The sequence below is a fragment of the Hyalella azteca genome, unplaced genomic scaffold, assembly GCF_000764305.2.
Source record: "Hyalella azteca isolate HAZT.00-mixed unplaced genomic scaffold, Hazt_2.0.2 contig11122, whole genome shotgun sequence".
Lineage (NCBI taxonomy): Eukaryota > Metazoa > Arthropoda > Malacostraca > Amphipoda > Hyalellidae > Hyalella > Hyalella azteca.
In genome coordinates this window covers 123,406-144,579 of record NW_025941131.1, presented here as the reverse complement: position 1 = coordinate 144,579, position 21,174 = coordinate 123,406, and the positions used below count along the sequence as shown (strand labels likewise).

Genomic DNA, 21,174 nt, shown 5'->3' with positions numbered 1-21,174 from the left:
AGATGAGCACATTTGTATATTTTTTATACCTTAGAACTTTTAAAGTCATTTTTTGTATTTTACATATTCGTCAAGGTGAGCACATTTATACATTTTTTTATGCCCTAGAATTTTAGAAGTCATTTTTTGTATTTTACATATTCGTCAAGGTGAGCACATATATATTTTTTATACCTTAGAACTTTAGCATTCATTTTTTGTATTTTACATATTCGTCAAGGTGAGCACCTTTATACATTTTTATACATTAGAACTTTAGAAGTCATTTTTTGTATTTTACCTATTCGTCAAGGTGAACAATCATATATTTCGTGTGCTTGAAGAGTTTCTGTAAATAAGATCAGTCTGACAGTTAGAGGAAATTTTCAAAGTAATTTCTATTGATGACAAGACAAGTAGCTATACCAATACCCAAATGTTTCATCGAAGTAGAATTTTTTTTAAACTTAACTGAAAATTGATACTTGTTCAATGAATGAACCTAAAACCTTCGTTTGACTTTTGTCCTTGTTGATTGAAATTTCTACGTTAGTTTCACCAATCGCCTGAGCATGCATAATTTTTAAACGCATATGAACCATATGTATAAAATTTATGAGCCGTAGCTTAGTTAGTATATCACTTTATTTTTAATTTTAATAAATTCTGATTATAAATATATGTGAATATATAGCTGAGGCTTTAGATTCAAGTCAAAATTATTTTTACTGAATGTTGTTAGATGGAGAATTTTTTTCTACTTTTCGCACTAAAACATAACACACTCCAACAAAATTCTCCTCAAACCTCATCTCAACCAATAACTCTAAACATCCCTTGTCGTAACCTGTAGCTGAGCTACGAAATCAATGTATGACCCGGCCCTAGCAGAGACACTTCAGTACACAGACAAATTTACATGGAGCTCTCGTGCTCCATATGTACATGGAGCTCTCGTGCTCCATATATACATGGAGCTCTCATGCTCCAAATATACATGGAGCTCTCGTGCTCCAAATGTACATGGAGCTCTCCTGCTCCAAATGTACATGGAGCTCTCGTGCTCCAAAAGTACATGGAGCTCTCGTGCTCCAAATATACATGGAGCTCTCGTGCTCCAAATATACATGGAGCTCTCGTGCTCCAATTCATGATCATTACGTCGCATTATACACCATCTTTTCAGTATTCGTTAGCTTTCCTTGCGGCGGGGTAATATAGGAGGAAGAGGTTGATGAATCACGACGTTATGAAATGCATTTTACCTGCCGGTCTTGCTTACTGGAGCAAGTTGACGTGATTGAAGGATAGAGTATTGGATCTATGCTGTCTTACCGGCCTCTATTTTGCCGTGATTGAATACAGAAAATATTAAAAGGATCCTCAATGATTATCTATTAATAGACACAGAAACCTCGTAATAGTGATAGATCATTCTTATTTTAAAAATAATGTCCTTACAATTATCATGTAAAGGCCAGGTCGTCATAATGATTGTTTTTTTTAGAACCAATGTTTGGCATTATCAATGTCATGAATTATCATGGTCCTAAAAATTAGAAGGTTGATTCATTCGTCATTAATTACCTAGATGCACTTGACTAATAATATATGTAAGTACACGCGGGGCATGAGAAATTCCATCAACAATCAATCTAACAATCACTCATGGAATATTATTTAGATATATATATGTTATGATTATTTATTTGTTTATCAACCAACAATATATTTTACTGCAGTCCTTTGTCGCGGGACATCTCAACACCGCGCATTCGACCGCGTCCTCTAAGCAAGGAAGAACCTCCGACTTCAGGCCCCGGCAACCCTGTATCCATGCTACCCGACCACACGCCTGAGAAGGTCGCTCGTTTCTACCAAGAAGAACTCATGCGACTTATGGGCAGACCTACTCTTCCACATGAGAACAATCCTCCGCCTCCCCTTCCTCCACTTCACCGGGAACATCCCCATTATCCTGGGTTACTTTTCCCGTTTTTGGGGCAAAGTTTACTTTTTCATCGCGGTCCCGACGACGTCAAGATGGCTCTGGATGCGTACCAGCAAGAGTGGAGTAAACTACAGGGCGCTGCAGCGGCGGCCACTGGCATGGGACTTGGTGCGGCCGGTGAGTGAAATTGTCCCGTCATATTAGGAATTTGATTCTAATTATTATGAATTGCCAGAGATGAATTTAAAAACGTATGTTGTATGCTGTACGTGGGAAAATGTTGTCTACAAACATGGGATATCAACTAAACAAAATTTTTCAATTTGATTCAAACACAGGAACAACAATGAAATTTTTTAATGGTATTATTTTGTTACTCAACTTGTAAAGACTCTATACAATTTCATGTCAGATCTTCTTAATTGTTCCTTTTACATTTCTGTATATAACTCTTCTTCACCATCTCGACAACACAACTTTTTAACACATGACATTATTAATAATTAATTTGCCGTTTTTCCATTATAAAGAATAATTAGACTGCGTCCAACTATTTGCACAAAGTTGCCCTACGTTGACAATCCATTAAACGACCGATCATGTCCCTTGAAGCGTACAAATATTCTCAAGAAGAAGTACTAATTCTCTTCGAGATCCTCAAATGTTCCACTTCAATTATTCCACTTAGCAACACAAAAACTAACTCTTTGCCCGAGAATACATTCCTTAGTTTACGAGATTTTAATACAAACAGAACATTTGTATAATAACATCGTTCAAGAAACCGATCAACTTATCACAATTGTAGATAAGTGCGATTCCAATACCGTAATGAGATTCAGGCCGGACTCGCCTTTTTGCATTCTAATACGTTTACTCCTACCTAATTGGCTGGAGACAACAAACTCACAGGCCACGAAACTGATATCCTATTAATTATATACAATTAGTTGCGTTACTCGGGTAAATAATCTCGCAACAATCAATTTTATACTTTTAGATTCCACTTGAGTTGGTTTCTTGATCTGTGAATGCTTTTGTTTGAACATCGGCTCGTTTTGGCATTCAGAACACGTAGCCGCTCGAACATACGTTATAGATGACATTTCTTGTGGTACGACACCCAATTATTTGAACCGCCTTGTGAATTCTTGAATATTATTTTATTGCGTTCTCGAGCCATGTTCGTGTTAGCTGATATGGAAAATGGGAAACTGTGGTATTTGTCTAATATTTCCTCTCCGATTATCATACTTCGAAAATTTATTCATCGCAACAAATAGATTTCCTCGTTGTTTTCCTGAAACGTCGATTCGAAAACCCAATGAAAAATCCGTACTCTGAAAACCATAATTTCATTTTATGCATTACGGAAGTAACTTATGTACTTAACTATATAATATACGGCATAAGATGAATTACGCTTTTTTTCAACATGACCTTCATTAAAGAATTACTTCGACCCAACTTCCCTACATTAAAAATGAAAAGAAAGAGCATACATTTTCATCCAAATAAGCATTGTAAAATTTATTTAAATAACCACTCACTGGTCTTCCAAAATCGCCGGACGAAATTTCTGTGCTAACACGAGAGAAGAAAATAACTGTCAGATAAATAACGTTTCAAGAATTTTATTATAGCTGTTATAATGACTAACACTTTATTAATCACGTGTAAATAAATAAGTGAGCTACATACAAACTCATTTTATCGTTCAAAATTTCCCTAATTTTGCACAGGTCTTGCCATGGGTGGCCACCCGGGTCTCGGTCTCGGCGTGGGAGGGTCCCCGTCCCTGGCCATGGGGCTCGGTCTTGGGGCCGGGGGGCTGCACAATGGGGCACAGGATCTGTCGCTCCCCAAACGCGAGCCCGGTCACCGCAACGGCGTCGACGACGATGAGGAAAATAATCAAAATTCCATGCAGTGCGGACCTTTTGGCATCCCGCGTAGCAAGGCGGAATCAAGTGAGTTATCAAAATTATCATTCGGAAAATCGGTACAATTTGTAACGTGTTTTTATTTAATTTATTTTTAACGCATTTTCTCATTTATGGAAAAAATGCACTATTGTGCTCGGCATGTCCGTCTGTCTGTCTGTCTGTCTGTCCGTCCGTCTGTCCGTCTGTCCGTGACCTCAAGTTTTCGTCGACGAGAAAATGCGCTCTCTGTCACTCACTGCAGTGAGTACTGAGTTATATTTTTTGTTCATGTATGCAAGAGCAGGTCTTAAAGTTTGAGCCAATCTTGATTAGATCTGCAATTCAAAAAATTTAACCTCAATACGATTACTAAAAGAACTGCTGCTCTAAATTTTGTTCTATTAGCTTCCTTCATTTCACGGTAAGTCAATCGTATGACATTTTTCCGCATAAAATCAGTACCACGTGACAATAAAAGTTTGTTCACGTCAAATTGGACATCCAAATCGATCCCGAAATAACATAAGAGTTAAAATACCCTGCAGCAACTATGATTGACCACCCACACACGCAAGATCACGATATCTCGAAATGGCAAGAAGTGTAATCGTTTTTAAATTAGTGAGAACAGGATGCCATGGTAGCTGAAAATGATAGTTGAAAGCTTCCATTCTACGTGGGCGAGCTAAACATATGTTCGATTGTGCAAGCTATTGATTATGCCAGAACCAGTTCTATAAGTACCACGTACGGTGTTGAATATGTGATCTCCATATTGAAATGCCTCTTAATTGAAGACTCAAGGCAACCGAGCATTGGACTGCGCGTCCATAGATCTATCGAGAAGAACATGACCATCGACGTTCGAGTTCACCAGGATGTACCGTGATGCTTGATGACTTCCTCTGCTCAGTTTGAAGCCTGAAAATTATACGAATGCGTGCCTATTGTTAAGTGCCTAATAGTTGCTGTAATGTGCATATGTGGCTGAATATCACCTCCGGCGGTCGCTTGCTGAAAGTGATAGCGCCTTGCAAGGCGCTCTGCAGAATGTCAATGTAGTACGTGATCGCGATGTTTTCCTTGACTGCCACTCACGAACACATTTATTAGGAACTAAGCAACATGCTCTCACATTATACAGACCTATTATAATCACCTTTTAATTTCTTTTTGGCCTTCGCATTTACGGTAACGCATGGAATGCGGGTTACATTTCGTGATACGGACATTACTCCAAATTTCTGAAGTGAGCTGATCTAAACAGCACGACTTGTCAAGTTTAGGAACGAATAACTGCCGATTTACGTACGAGAGTCAGTTAAATTTTGAATTTAATCTTTATTGCAGTCTCATGACATCCGAATTTAACGAAATGGATTACTGGATTTTTTTGTGTCATATAACTGAAAATTATAAAAAAAATTACAAATGCAGCCAGAAGGATTTGATTATAATAACTGCAGTCAACAACTACTTAATAATGCTTAAAAATACTTTTGTATTTGTGTTACCCAATAATAAAAATTTCTACATGTGATGCTTATGAGTTAAGGTTTGCAGGTGATTTTTTCACATTTTCATTATCTGCAAAATTAAGTTTAAAAGACCACTCCACTAATTGACCTTAATATATTTTTCGACGAGTTTAAATAAGCAAGATAAAAAATAATATCATGATGATAAATTCTTGGAACTTCAAATTTATTTTTTAGCAGTGATTGCTGTAAATAAACAAAAAAAAATCATCGCGTTTTCGATTTGTATCAATTAGCAAGCTTCCTTGGTTCATCATAATATTTAATAAAATGTGCGTAACCACGCCCCTTAATAGGAATTTTATAGCACAGGTAAGTGAACTAACAACATTCTGATCCAATCTGAGCGAACAAAGTGTCGCGGTCGTTAAGCGCTCGTTTACCAACTTACAACAATGAAAGATGACATAAAGATACTAAGATACATACATTGAATGTCTAGCTCCGCTTTCATGAATTGAATAAATTGAATTAGTCGCATCACCGCCTTCTCTTGTTTTAGATGCAGGTTAACCGCGTTATTTTCCCGCGGTTTTATTATTTTGTTATATTTTATTTTTCAATTTTACTACCAAAATAAATGCGAGCAAATGGTTGATTTACATTTAGTATGCTCAGTAATAATATTTTTTTAATCATCTACGTTAGATTTTATGATCACGTTCATTAGGTCGGTAAACGGAATAATTATTAGTTTGTAACTATTCACTGTTCACTTTTCATATGAAATTAAATATGAATGATGCGTTCCATGCAAGATTATGGACGAATAAAACACGCGTAGCCAAAGTTCTTGTTCATCTCAAAACATTTCATCCCTTCCATAATACGTTATATGCCCACACCTATAGGAACTAAGCATTTAAACAATTCAACCGCAAACGATCTCTTCGCTTTTGTACTCCAAAGCTGCGCGTACGAATCCATATCAATTGCCTCTGAAATAGAGGCCTTTTATTCTGCTTTCACAGAAGACAAACAAGTAGATGACCAATAATTATCTGAAGCTCAATTTACTCTTTGAAGAATAGAACTTCAGTGAATTGCAACTTGTTTTGTATTGAGTCAGACTTGTTCTTATTCAATGGCATCCATACTATTAAGTGAATCGTATATCTGCCAATAAAGATTTCCATTCACTACTTCACTTCGATATTGCACGGCTTAATACACAGTCAAGGTTTAAACGCTAGCACTTAAATCTGCCAATGCGGTTATTCTGTTTTCTATTGATGAATAGAATGGGACCATTACTCATTCCTCCAGTGTTGCAGGTACTAAAGGAATCAGCTTTCTATAAATGCACAGCAATAAAAGGCTGAACAAAAACTCCGATTTTTGTCTGAAATCTTACTTTCTCTATTATAAACAATTTCTACAAAAAGGCTGTACAATATTGAACGTCATTGCGACAAAAGAGATCATTAATTGTTTGCCTTGATTTTCGTTTCGTTTGCCTTTTCTATTCTCGAAACTTAATCGTAAAATTTGAATGGAAAGTGTGCCATTCTATTCAACGATGCTATTGGGAGCTTTTTAACAAAAGATATGATGCGCAACTTCATGTAATGGTTTGATCGTCGCACTTACATTAAAACCGTTCTTGCCGTCTCCAGATACCTCACAAGAAAGCCGTCTCCACACAAATCATAATTAATTAACACTTTAACATACGGCATTAGTAAGTGACCACGAATGCTCAATGATTAGAGAAGGCTACATGCGAAATCTTGGCTCAGGAATGGCAGCAATGCCCGGAATGTCCTCGGGCTCAGCGGTCGCGGAGTATTAGATAATGGAGGAGTTCTCCTAGGTTTGGTAACCTGATCCGAATCTTGATCTATAGACATGCGCTCAAATTAATATGCAAGACTCGAAGAAATAGTGACATCTCGCCGTTGTGAGACTTTATGTTGCTATGTTGCAAAGTTATGAGACAGTGAGCAAGTTCGCTGTTGGGGAACGAGTACGGACTCCTATCTCTTTTGGTTAACAAGCGTTCGCTTTATGCGTGTAGGATGAGAACAAATTATTTTAGTTTCCCTTTGAAAGACGTTAATGTAACGAACCATATTCAATCACCTTGAATGGATGCCAAGTGCCAAAGTGTGTAAATTCTTTTCCCAGTTTTCACTTCTTTTGAAATTTACGATAAAAAATCACGTTTCCTTACAGGAAAATCTTTTTTCTCAGTGATTACAAATTATTATTTTGGAGACAACACTTGTCTGCTAGCTGTATTTTAAAGACCTGACTTGACATTGTCACCCTTTGTTCAGATGAAGCTTGAATTCATGAACTAAATTATTACATAGTTTTAAACTCGAGCCAATTTAATTAAAGATCTGGGGCCATACTTTCAAAATTCGCTAAGTAAACGTAAGTACTTACGCTCTATTTTCTTGTCTATGATTGGTGGATTTTGCTAGAAAGGCCGTCAATGATTGGCTGATGAACTTACGATCTCTTAACTTTTTTTGAAAGTATGGGCCCTGATAATTTCCAACTATTGTAATCCAGTAACAATTAACGAGTGAATAATAATATCCAGTTGTAGATGTGCACTTTGATGACTGTTGACTGCAATGTCCTACCATTCACTCGTTGAAAAAAATATAACTCAGTACTCACTGCAGTGAGTGACAGAGAGCGCATTTTCTCGTCGACGAAAACGTGAAGTCACGGACGGACAGACAGACGGACAGACAGACGGATAGACGGACGGACGGATATGGCTAGCACAATAGAGCATTTTTTTCATAAATGGGAAAATGCGCTAAAAATCCTGCGTCGATTGAAGTGCCGGACAAAAAAAAGTATGCATTGGAAGACTTCGCACGCTTCTTGCACCAGATTTCAGGGAACGAGACCTCGCACCGACGCATCAGTCGAAAAAAATATAACTCAGTACTCTCTGCAGTGAGTGACAGAGCGCATTTTCTCGTCGACGAAAACGTGAAGTCACGGACGGACAGACCGACAGACAGACAGACGGACAGATATGACGAGCACAATATAGCGCCTTTGTTTCATAAATGATAAAATGCGCTAAAAAGCGTCAGTGCTTTCGTATCTGGTGGCCTGGTAACTAGAGTTACCATTAGTAGAAATGGGTTAAAACATATCATATTTATTATAACTACTTTAAATTTTCACAATCTGTATGTCAATTGTAGCTTTCCCTCTAAATTGAGAAAGTTATTAATCATTTTATAGGTGCAGGGACTTGTTTAGCTGGATAAAACGAAAACACTATCTTTCTTGGTGAAATTGAATATTTTTTATGTTAACTGAAGGAGCTGGCCAGGTCAGTTTGAATAATTGTCGCTCCGCACCATTAGAATATAATCATGGCATTATCCTAGGCAGTAAAACCAGTCACTGGTGATCCTAACTCGCGTCCTGTATTTATACCTGAGGACTCTTGGCGATATCCTTATCGTCGGTCCTCATCTGTAGCCTGAAAAAACTTTCCCTTGGTCCTGGGCAATCAGAATAATGAAGTCATAGCCTGGTATTTATGATCAATTATCACAGGTGAATTGCTGGGTATGTTTTACACGACAACCGCTATGGACGCCTTATCGTTAATTCGACTCCGTGCATATTTAATTCAGCTACAACCTACCATGGGCTTTTTAGAGTCGGTACGCCTTCATTAGTACTTTGATCTCGCTACCTTCATGGCATATATAAAACTAACGCCGAACAAACAAATTTATTCTCATTAATAGACGAAATTCAAATACCGAAGCATAAGACGTTTTGCGCTTACTCCAGATGAATATTATCACTAAATTTAGCTTTAGAGCACCATGCATTTGTGGAATTTTACTAAAATACTATTGATAAGATTATTCATTCAGAGAATTTAATGAATATATTGGCAACATTTATTACGCCAGCATAAGATTAAACGACAAAGATGTTTATAGGACACTTACGTAAATCTGATACAACGGCATCAAAGTGAACGTGACCTTTCCGATACTTATATTTCAAATACAGGAAAAGCACGATGCGGATGCCATCAAAGAATTACCAGAGATGAGAATAGAGAAAAGAAGTATCGAGAAGATACTTCTCGATACTTCTTTCTCGAAAGAAGTATAATAGAGAAAAGAAGTATTGAGGTATTTTGTTTGTATTAATTTAGACGGCAACTGGATCCTATTCGGTAGCTTCACGTGTCTCCGAGCCGAACGGTCGTATGGGCTTGGCCCAATTATAGTGCTCCGATGTGTCGTGATACGGACGTTTTATCGCAAAAATGTCCTCTTATGAATAAAACATCGGCTCCTCTCATGCTCGAAAACACTGAAATTTGATACTCCTACCGACTATCGCTTGCATCTTCATAAGCAGTTTAAGACGTTTGCAAATAAGGGTTATGGACAGGATAGAATTCCAATCTTGTCAATTAGAATGAAGTTGAGATCAGAGTTCATGTTTTATAGGAAACCATTTGCATTGTCAAAAATAGGGACTTGTTGTGAAGTATACAATGCATATTTTTATGCGACAGTCAGACGTCGTTCTTTATGATATGCGACGCTTTTATAGTCATAGCTTCAATGTTGGTCTTATAGGCAATTGCTGCCACGTTTCTTGCTCTCAAACAGAAGACATTTTCCAGCAAGATTCTACCGATATTATAATGCATAATAATACGGAATGTTACCACAGCTTCTAGTAATTATTGAGTACACGATTCTTTAGTTTATCAATCAATTTATTAATTTGTTCATGGGATATCAATTCTTAGGTGTAATTTGCGTAACAAAGCTACGAATTTTTTTAGTTTACTTCGATGACCTCACATGACGGCTTCAAATTAAACTTGTACTACACTTTTAGTGGAAGTAGTGTGATTATTCCTAGAAAATCTTGTAATTTAAAAATTTTTAGCGCATTTTCTGATTTATGGAAAAAATTCACTATTGTCCTCGCCATGTCCGTCTGTCTGTCCTTCTGTCTGTCCGTGACCTCAAGTTTTCGTCGACGAAAAAATGCGCTCTCTGTCACTCACTGCAGTGAGAACTGCGTTATATTTTTTCGGCAGTATTAACTTAATGACTAAATCCTCTAAGGACGACGAAAATACACAGGAATGTTGAACTAGTTTACCATAACAATGTCACGGGTCTAGAGGGCATGTAAGCATACTCAAAAACAATACGTCAATACTGGAAGACGTCAATTATCTAAAGCGCTTTGCATCCGTTAATAAAAATTTCAAACCAGTTTTTGTTTCTCCGCAGTTCTCGGGAGCGCTTCTTCCATTGGCAGCCTCATGTCAAGCTCCGTGGGTGATGACTCATCACCAGTGACGTCATCACAGCTGATAGTGACGACAGCATCACCACTGCAGAGAATGGCCTCCATCACCAACTCGTTGGTGACAGGCCCGCCTCTGGGTGCTAGTCACGGACTCTCCCAGAAGCCGATGAAGGCCGTGCTACCACCCATCACCCAGCAACAGTTTGACATGTACTCCAACATCAACACCGAAGAAATTGTTAAGAGGGTGAGTGTTATAGTTACTTTTTGATGATGTTAATTGTTATTACTATCATCATATCGTCTCAATTGTTTTTATAACGCTGGGATGGCGTCACTATCCCAATTAACTATTAGATGATATTAATATGCATATTAATGCCGCTTTAATATCAAAATAACTTATAACATTAATATGCATATTAATAATTCAACAAAGACAGGATTGCTTATATAAGTGGAAAAGTGATGATCTCATCCCTTACTGAGAACTAAGGTTATTTAGATTTTATTTCCTGGGGTTAATACCCTTTGCACGCTACCGAAATGTAAAGGTAAATAATTATAGGTATATTGGAAGTGATCTTGACGGGAAATAAAGTACTCTCCTGATCTCTTATGGGCCACAGCAGCCATACGTCTGTGTCATCATTGGTTACTGAAGCCATCCTAAAGGTTTTATCTGATGAAGTGATAGAGACCGAAGAGCCTTCCCTCCTCTTTTTACCTTCGATGGATGTACAGATTAACGCGTGAAGAATTACGCGTCTGGTGCAATAAACGCACGTGATGCCTACGCTGATATGATGCTTTGAAATGACGCTTTCAATAAGGCGAGAAGCGTATGTTCGTCTCTGAAATAGTGCAAGGTTGCCAACTTTGACACCACCATTCTTCGTCATTTTGATGTGTTCACAGACATGTATTTATTTAAACAGTTTTTTACCACCAGTTTTTGATAAGTGTTTTTTCTGTCATGTATACTTTTTCATATACTTTATAGCTCCTAGAATTTGTATTATTTTTTAGGATTAAACCTTGAATTTCAGCAGTGTAATGCAAGCTAACTTGGCCATTTTTTACTTGAGCCTTATAATAGAACATTCGAATAATTGTGTCTTCCAACTACCGTATATGAAAAGCATCCAAATTCAAATGAGAATCTCAAACCAACATTGAACGCGAATTCCATTCAACATGTGATAGATCGGCAATAAAATTCATGACTTCAGCTACCATAAAATATGGAGATGAATTAAAATATTTATGCAGGCATTATGCACGATTACAATATCTATAAAAGACTAATCTCACGAGGAAAACTGGTACGTTTGGCTATGAAGATCGATTCAACGTCCTTCTGAGTAAAGATATATTCAAATGAGAAAAATTTGAACCTTTGACGACCGACTCTTCAAATTCACGACTTGTTTCGCTACTTTGGAATATACACTTAAGAGAAATATTCTAATTTTCTGTGGTCCAATTTGCACTCATCTACTGCGATTTGTCTTCAACTTTGTCGAACTAATCAAAATCGACGACTAAATTCTAATTAAATCGATGAGTCTGCAATATTAATTCTACAACAATACGCAGGACTAATATACATATCTAGGGTGGGAAGTAATCAGTATTCAATATAGGATTCGGTTCGGATTGTGATAATATAAGCTTCTTCTAAAATACATCTAATTGTGTTCAATATCTTGTATGCTTTAAAATATTTTGCCATTGCAGTGGGTAACAGTGATGAAATTTTATGAATTTACGATCACTGTTGAACGAAATTAATACTAGAATTATAGCAAATTCCGGGTTAATCATTCTCCGAAATTCCTTTACGAGCTGCTAGGTGAAAAAACAGGTACGCTTACTTCTTCTTTGTAGTTCAGTTTTATCTAAACATTAATACTCGCGCATATACGACGTAATCAAACGGACCAAAAATCCCCCTTTTACGCGTTTCCGCAGTAATACTTGAATAAACTATAATTAAAGAACGAAATTAACATGATTTATATGCTGATTTAACGTATTACCTACGGAAAATATCACTACTACGTCCATCTTTTACTTTGTCGTAAGTTCATTTAATGGTAACTCATTGGAGAATTTTTACGCCTATTCAGGTTAAGGAACAGCTAAGTCAATTCAGCATCTCTCAGCGACTCTTCGGAGAATCAGTGCTGGGTCTGTCCCAGGGCTCGGTGTCTGATCTGCTGGCCCGACCCAAACCTTGGCACATGCTAACCCAGAAAGTAAGGGCCATTTAATCACTTACAGAACATGTGCTAGCTTAGAGTCCGTTAATCTTCAACTTAATTATTTATTATATGAAGAATTGGGCTAAGATTCGTTATATTTTCTTGCTCCTTTCAAATTGAAGGTTCATCTTTTTATTTGGTGTTCATGCTCTATCAGTATTATTCATGAATGAAGCTTGCAATTGCTGAATATGCATACATACACGGTTTTATTTTTCGATGCTTTTCCAGAATGCACAGGCTCTACTTGGGCTCGTTTCATCTTTAACGTACAATATTCCCCGTATACCAGCCCACTTTATTTTGATGAGCATCTTTGTTTTACTATTGAATGACACTTAAGTTCATTATATAGAATTTTTTTATTCGTACAAGTTATTCAAAGGCTAATTATTAGATCTCATTATTAGAAGGAATAAGTTTCCATTAATCTGACGATTCGTGCTTCTATCTATTTTTAAGGGGCGAGAACCTTTCAATAGAATTTTTTTATTCGTAAAATTATTCAAAGGCTCATTATTAGAAGGACTTAGTCTCCATTATTCTAATGATTCGTACATCCATCTATTTTCAAGGGGCGAGAACCTTTCATCCGCATGAAGATTTTCCTGGAGGACGACAACGCCATCCACAAACTCGTCGCATCGCAATACAAAATCGCTCCCGAAAAACTAATGCGCACAGGCGGTTATGGTGAGCTGTTTATGGGTGGGTCTAAAATTTTTCCAACCTTTCGAAAATCAATTCATTTCCTAAGGCTGTATATTGATTCATCACATCCAATTTTGAAATAAATACCTGTCTCAGGAACTGTCGTAGTTTTTAAACTCTTTATTGTAATTTAACCATAAACCTTTATGATTACATCGTGATCTATAAAGAAATTGAGACCGAAAATTCAATTTTCATCAAATAGGAATGAATTTTTTTCGGTTAAAAATTGACATAACTTTTAGTTCCTAGTACTTCAATGATAAAATTCTAGCTGATTCCCTAGTTTTCTCATTTAAAATCAGATCATGGAATATTGCGTTGTTTATAGCACGTACAATAAAAGTAATTTCAATTGCAAGACTAAATGGCAATTAATCCCTGGTTAACACCCTTTGGGTTTCCTCCAGCAGGCACCAGCAAGCCCCACCACATCAAACTCCCCGCTGACCTCCCCAAACCCATGATGGAGTCCCCGCTACCTCCAGTCGGAATCCCCGCGTCTATGGGAGGCATCCCCATGCCCTCCCATCACCCAATGTTCGAGAACCGTCTTCCCCCTCTGGACCCTCTCAGAAAAGTGAGTCAAGGGACCTTTGACCCATTTCTTTCTTTGGGTAGACGCTTTTTGGCAAGTGAAATTTACTTGATTCATTGACGTGCGAAATGTAAACGATCAAAATTTATATAAAGATAAGTATATTTTTTGTAAGCTGGAAAATTTACATTCCAGAGGCATTGGGCTTGTCGAATCTTGCGAGTCATGAAAATATCATAATAGGCCTATTATTATTCCATTGTTACTCAAAAAATAACGGGAGGCAACAATTAGCTCCCGTTTTTAATCAGAAATGTCTGCATTTTTTGCAGATTGCCCCGAACCTTCGCTCGCCAGGGCCACTGATGCCTTCAGTTTATGAAATGGCTGCCCTGACGCAAGATTTAGACACCCAGAACATCACAACAAGAATCAAGGAGATCTTGCTCGCTAACAATATTGGGCAGAAGGTTTGTAATACGAATTTTAACCTATCTTCGTTGTTATCCAAACATGTTCTTTCTGAACCTTTTATCATTTTCATACATACATACAAAAATCTCTGTATAAAAAGAGAAAAATACATTCAAAATCCCTGCTTGGTATTGAAAAATAACTCGTCTTTTTTCATTCCACTTTCAGTTGTTCGGTGAAGCAGTTTTGGGCCTATCGCAAGGCTCTGTTTCTGAATTATTGAGCAAGCCTAAGCCATGGCACATGCTAAGCATCAAAGGCCGCGAACCATTCATAAGAATGCAGCTTTGGTTAACCGACCCCCACAACATCGAGAAACTTCAGCACCTCAAAAGTGAGAGGCGTGAGGCCAGCAAGCGGCGACGAGCTCTTGATCCATCACATGATATTCCAATTGATAACTCCGGTGATTTTCAAGTACCTTCACCTGGAGGCTCGTCCAAAAAAGCAAGAGTATTGTTTTCCGAAGAACAGAAAGAAGCACTGCTGCTCGCTTTCGCCCTTGACGCCTACCCAAGTCTGCCCACTGTTGAATTTTTATCCAAAGAACTTCAATTATCGCCCCGCACAATCACCAACTGGTTCCATAATCACAGAATGCGTCTGAAGCAAATGCCACCTAGTCCTCCTGATGGCCCTCGAGATGCATCGAACCCACCCCTCGACCCTCTCCACTTCCGTATTCTTTTGTCCCAACGTTTGATGGAAATCCGTCAAGAGAAAGGGTTGCCCCCCTCCCTACACCATGGACTTATGCATCCGTTTGGCGGACTTCCAGGCTTGGACTTGTCGCTAAAAGTTGAGCATGAAGGAGACGATTCGATAAATTCCGTAGTTGATGACGATTCTAATATGTCAATGGGTGCGGGAAGTCCAATCAATCGGGATGATGATGAAAACGACGATGATGACAATCGGTCATCTTCGCCCGCTACTCGGACGGCATCCAGTCGTCGCAAACCATCTCTTCCCCAGTGGGTGAATCCTGAGTGGCAAGCCAATGGCGTAGACGCCAACCGGCAGGTGATAATTAACGGAGTTTGTGTGATGCAGACCGATGAGTTACATCAACGTGACTCACAAGGACCGATGTTAATCCAACCATCACCAGTAATTGATGATGCCCGACACTCGCCATCGAGCGTATCTCAACGCAGCGTCGGCAGTCCTCAGCCTGATGCTGCAGTCGACTCCCCAACAGGGGCTGCTGGGCTCCCTTGTTCTACCTCACCAATCCCCACGCCCACAGCAGAAGGGGATGACAGAGAGGCCGAGGCTGTGACGCAAGCCCCTAGCCATGAGGACTCGCTATTGAACAGCCCGGAGAAAGTTGAAAGTGAAGCATGAGGATCGACTTTACCATAAGCGGGGAAGTAACATGTAATAATTTTACATTCATGTGAATCTCAATTGTCAGAATAACCTATGATAGATTATAGCCTTCTCTCAATATTTTTAATAATCTTATTCCAATTCCTATTTACGAAAGTTTTCAACATACCAAAAAGCTAGGGCAGTAATAGATTGTAAATATTGATGGCAAATGAGTATGTTGGCTATATATACACATTTTTCTAAGTCATCACAGTTCCGCTTCCAGATAATGGAAAGATTTGCGCTTTAGTTTTACTACTTTTCCTCTCCCAGTGAAATTCATTAGTTTCAAATAACGGCAATGCTGGCAAACTGAGAAATCAAAGGATTTCTAACATTAATCTAGTCCTCAACGATTAATCGCTACGCGGTTCAGAGGCTGCAAATTTTGCCTAATTTCAGCTTGTCTAGTCCCATATTCCGCTGTCCATGTGGAAAACATCTTGAATGATCCGTGAGATATTTACATGTCTGACGAAAAATTCAGGGCAATGAACGAGTGGGTTTTACGAAGTTCCATCTAAGCAGCAAGCTATGAATCAATATCAATGCTTCGAGCTTCATTTTTTTTGACATTGCAGAAGCGAAGTTCCTCCATTAGGAAGGCTCTTGTCAACCGTATACCTTACTTCTACAGGAGCATTGTAACTTGAGTGGATATAAATCGGAATTGCGATGCTCCAGACAATGATATTACTTCGTATTTAATAGTATATTTAATCCAGCTTCTCCCACATCTAACTTGCCCTTTTTGAAGCCAGGGCATTATATATCAAATGGCACAGTTTACGTCAATAGAGCGAAGCAACCAATGAAATAATGTGAATAATTTATAATAAAACACTGACATTCGGTTACAACGAGAAAACTCTGATCACAGCGTTTAATTAGATGGCATTCGGTGGTTGTGGCAAGGTTCCAGATTGCAACGAATCTTTCTTGTCTGAACTAACATGCGCATTACGTTCCCGTATTTTGTGTGATGCTGAACAGCTTTGTACAGTATTGTTTAATTTATGTTGTCTGTTTTCTGTGACTCAGCAGCGTTGTTAATTTGTTCCATTAATCAATACCTAAATCTCGCACTTGTTTTCGTCGTTACGCTGTAAATAATATCACGCTTAAGGCAAAAAGTGCAAGTCGGTATGCATTAATGATGACAATTTTTGTGGTTATCTTCTTCGAGAAAAAAATGAGGATGAGAATGACGCTTCACTGCGAATAAGAAAAAATTACGGTACGTTCGACAGAAAAAATTTGTTCAAATTGGTATGGAATGTAATTTTCATTAAATAAAATGGAAGATGTAGTTGAAAATTCAGTTCGTTTTACCGATATAATCTAGATGAATAGCTTCATGATTTTTACACCACTTAATTAGCGCTCTTGAACTATAACTTGAATTCGAAGCTCTCAAGTTCAAAAATTACAGTTTTCAACCGAAATTTTATTTTTGTATATTCACTGTAAAATCAATATATAAAAACCCATCGAGCTTGTTTTGGTCGAGTGGCTGCTATTTGCACTTAAACGTATCTTTTTGCTACCAAATGAAGCCACGGGACTCCATTTATGTATAAATTGTATAAAACTTCACGTAACATATTCTTCCACTGGCATACATCCCCCATGTTCATATGATAATCTACTTGATAAATCTCTTTTGGCTCTTAATTTATTAACGTTAGTTATATTTTGTATCTGTTGATAATTAATTAAGCTTAAGATGTCAAATGTTGTTCATACATGTTATAAGGGTAGGTGATCAATCCATTCAATCGTTCATAAATTTAAAAAAAAAAGTAAGCCGGGCAGAAAAAAACGCAAAACGTGCTTCTATTTTCTTAAAGTTGAAATTGCAATTATTAATAACCAGTTTGTCTGGAATGGTCGGTGCAAAAAAATGGGTGAAATTTGGATGAAACAAATTTTTTATCAAACAATTTTTTTATTAAACTAATGGAACAAATTTTATATTAAACTTTACGTCTTGGCTAATGAAAATGTTAACATTTATCAAATTTCAGAGACGAATTCAGCTATAAAACATCGTTTAACGATTTTATGAAGTTTGAACATAAGAAACAATTGATGTTAGTCTGTGGATTTATTTCAAATTAGTTTTTTATTTCAATGATGTCACGGTTTTGTAGCTAATCTATTCGTACAATGAAATTTTGAAAATAACGAATTTTCAGGCATTCGAGAGAAGATCTAATGTCAAATTTTTTATTTAATAATCAAATTATGTAATACTCTGTACATTCAGCTAAAGATACTCAATAGATTTGAATTGCCAAGTCATCTTAGAAGGGACATGTTGTTTTTATCTAATTTAAGTCGAAGATGCAATATGAAACCATTTCATAGACTTGTGGGAATTATTGAAAATTGCTTAATTAAGGTGTAACTTGACATGGCTCTCTACTGGTGTCATCATACGATTTATTCAAGCGACCTAAGAATTATATGAAAATATTTTCAATAATTATATTCATTCAATCATTATAACATCGAAAATCTTACAAAAATCACTATTTCAGTGCGTAACAGGTTGCTCGTTTTCGATAAGCTCTACGTGGGATTCAAACATTGATATTGATGCGAAAACGAAATTATAACAATCGTGTTGGCTGCGATCACGATTATATATTAAGATAAAGAGTGAATGTTGATCAGTTTTGTGTCCTGCAGGTTAGGTTGAAGTACTTCATTGATATTCAATTGAAGATATGTAATTGTAAGCGGTCGTAGCTTGCACAATGTAGACAAACTCCCTCACTGAGCTTCTGAACGAAATCAGTGGATGTTAACCTGAAGCATAGCGCTTTTTCTTTCTTATTACCATTAACGTGTTTTTACTATATCTCTATTAGATCTTTATCATGTTTTGCGTTGTTTTCCTTTTAAGTTTTACCCTTAGTGTATATACTATATTCATATCAGTCCGGATGTCTTTTAAAATTTCTAAATTCAAAACATTCTTCTGTATTTATACAGAATACATGAATAGTTTCATTATCCAACCACGCGCATCTGACCAAACATCAAATTTACTCATAACTAAGACAGAACTGAGATGATTCATATACTGAAGTTTTATTCGAAAATAAGAAGATGGATCAAAGGTATTCGAAGAATAGTTCTACAGTTCAGAAAAAATTTGTATCACAAATTTACTCGAGTTGATTTCGTACCCCACGAATACAACATTCAGCGCATAGAACTGCTCCGCCTATTTGCATGAGGGAAATTAATTAGAAAGAATTAAAAAAAGAACGAAAGAAAAGAGAAGAACAGGCAACGGGAATTAATGAGTGAGATTAGCACGAAAGAAAAGAGAAGAACAGGCAACGGGAATTAATGAGAATAGCACGAAATAAACGAGAAGAACAGGCAACGGGAATTAATGAGAATCGCACGAAAAAAGATAAGAGCACGCAGCGGAAATTAATTAGATTAGCACGAAAAAAAGTAAAATAACACGCAATAAATTATTTAGACAAGCACGAAATAAATTATAAGAACACACAACGGAAATTAGATTAGCAAGAAATAAAAGAAAGAAGCACGCAACGGAAAATAATTTGATCATCACAAAGAGAAGAGCACGCAACATAAATTAATGAGATTAGAAAGAAAGAAAGAGAAGAGCACGCAACGGGAACTAAAAGAGGTTAGCACGAAAGGAAAGAGCACGCAACAGAAATTAATGAGATTAGCACGAAAAAAAAGAGAAGAGCACGCAACGGAAGAAGAGCATGCAACGGAATTTTATGAGATTATCACGGAAGAAAATAAAAGAGCACGCAACGAAAATTAATTAGATTAGAAAGAAAGAAATGAGAAGAGTGCCAAACGGAAATTAATGAGATTATGTCTAAACAGAAATTAAATTTGCACAAATGCGATTAGCGAAAAATATCTACGAGATTACAAGCACATATACTCGTACAAACGATGAACACCTCATTTAGATATGAGGGCAAAACTATAACTATTGCAGCACAAACTAAAGCGAGCCTTAATTAGAGCTAAAATTAACACAAATCATAAGTGATACGAACACACATTAGAAATAGATGGCAAACATCTTAAATTGGATAAGAACAATAGCAGTAATATCAACACTAATCCAGCGTTACAGCATTGCTCTTTAAAATAGTTTAAGCACAATTAGAAGTAATATCCGGTGCTATTACAGTACTGCTCGACAAAGGGTCGAATGATCTATTCCCGGCGGTGGTATTACCGAAAACCAAAAATTGATTACATAAGGGCCATGGTATTACCGAATGGTATTACCGAAAACCAAAAATTGATTACATAAGGGCCATGGTATTACCGAATGGTATTACCGAATGGTATTTTCCGAAAACCAAAAACTGATTACATAAGGGCCATGGTATTACCGAATGGTATTACCGAAAACCAAATCACAAAACTCGCGTAGGCTGGACGCGGCCTACCGAATCATAACCTCGCTGGAGCTGAAAATATATCGAGACTGGCGTGCTCGTGACGTGCTCAGTGACTCGTCAGAGCCGGTCTTCAGCTGACCAAAGACCGCCTGCATTTCAAACTCGGCCGAGCAAATAAACGATCGGGCTGTGAAAGGCCAGCGTCAGCTTTTACAGACCGGCATGACCAGCGGGACTCGAGGAGGCTCGGTCCGCCCTAAGCGGCATACGCTGCGTACTCAGAGGAACTAGCAAGACTTTGTCTCAATAGTGACATATTTTTTCTAATAGACTAAGTAATAATAGTGATATATTTGTCTTAGTAGACTTTGTCCAGATAGTTATATATTTGTCCTCATAGGCTTTGTCCTAATAGTGATATATTTTTCCTAATAGACTTTGTCCTAAATGTGGTCCGCTCTTTTCCCCCATGTGAGTCACTCGTACCCAGCTTGGCCTTGCAGAAGAACGTATTAGTGCTACGTGCAAAAAGTCTGTCACTATTTGGACAATATGACCTATAATTTTCATCAGAGTACAGCGCTTTTACAGTGTACAGTGCCATGCTGTAGTGTACATATGCAGTGTACATATCGCGTACTGTAACTGAGCTTGGATTCATCACTCGGCCCATGGTTCACAAACGCTTTCGTAAAATATCATATAAAAGTAATGAG

The 21,174-nt window shown here is 37.4% G+C and overlaps 1 protein-coding gene across 1 annotated transcript in view; it reads left to right on the top strand.

The window, feature by feature from the left end:
- Positions 1–16,608, top strand: part of LOC108670978 (homeobox protein cut) — a 208,269-nt gene extending 191,661 nt beyond the window's left edge. The window contains exons 14-21 of the mRNA XM_018158463.2: positions 1,722–2,107; positions 3,673–3,900; positions 10,655–10,920; positions 12,806–12,934; positions 13,516–13,648; positions 14,062–14,231; positions 14,522–14,659; positions 14,832–16,608. Of these exons, the coding sequence (XP_018013952.2) occupies positions 1,722–2,107; positions 3,673–3,900; positions 10,655–10,920; positions 12,806–12,934; positions 13,516–13,648; positions 14,062–14,231; positions 14,522–14,659; positions 14,832–16,010 (2,629 nt within the window). The 3' untranslated portion in view covers positions 16,011–16,608. The remainder of the gene's footprint in view (positions 1–1,721; positions 2,108–3,672; positions 3,901–10,654; positions 10,921–12,805; positions 12,935–13,515; positions 13,649–14,061; positions 14,232–14,521; positions 14,660–14,831) is intronic.
- The last annotated feature ends 4,566 nt before the right edge of the window (positions 16,609–21,174 follow it).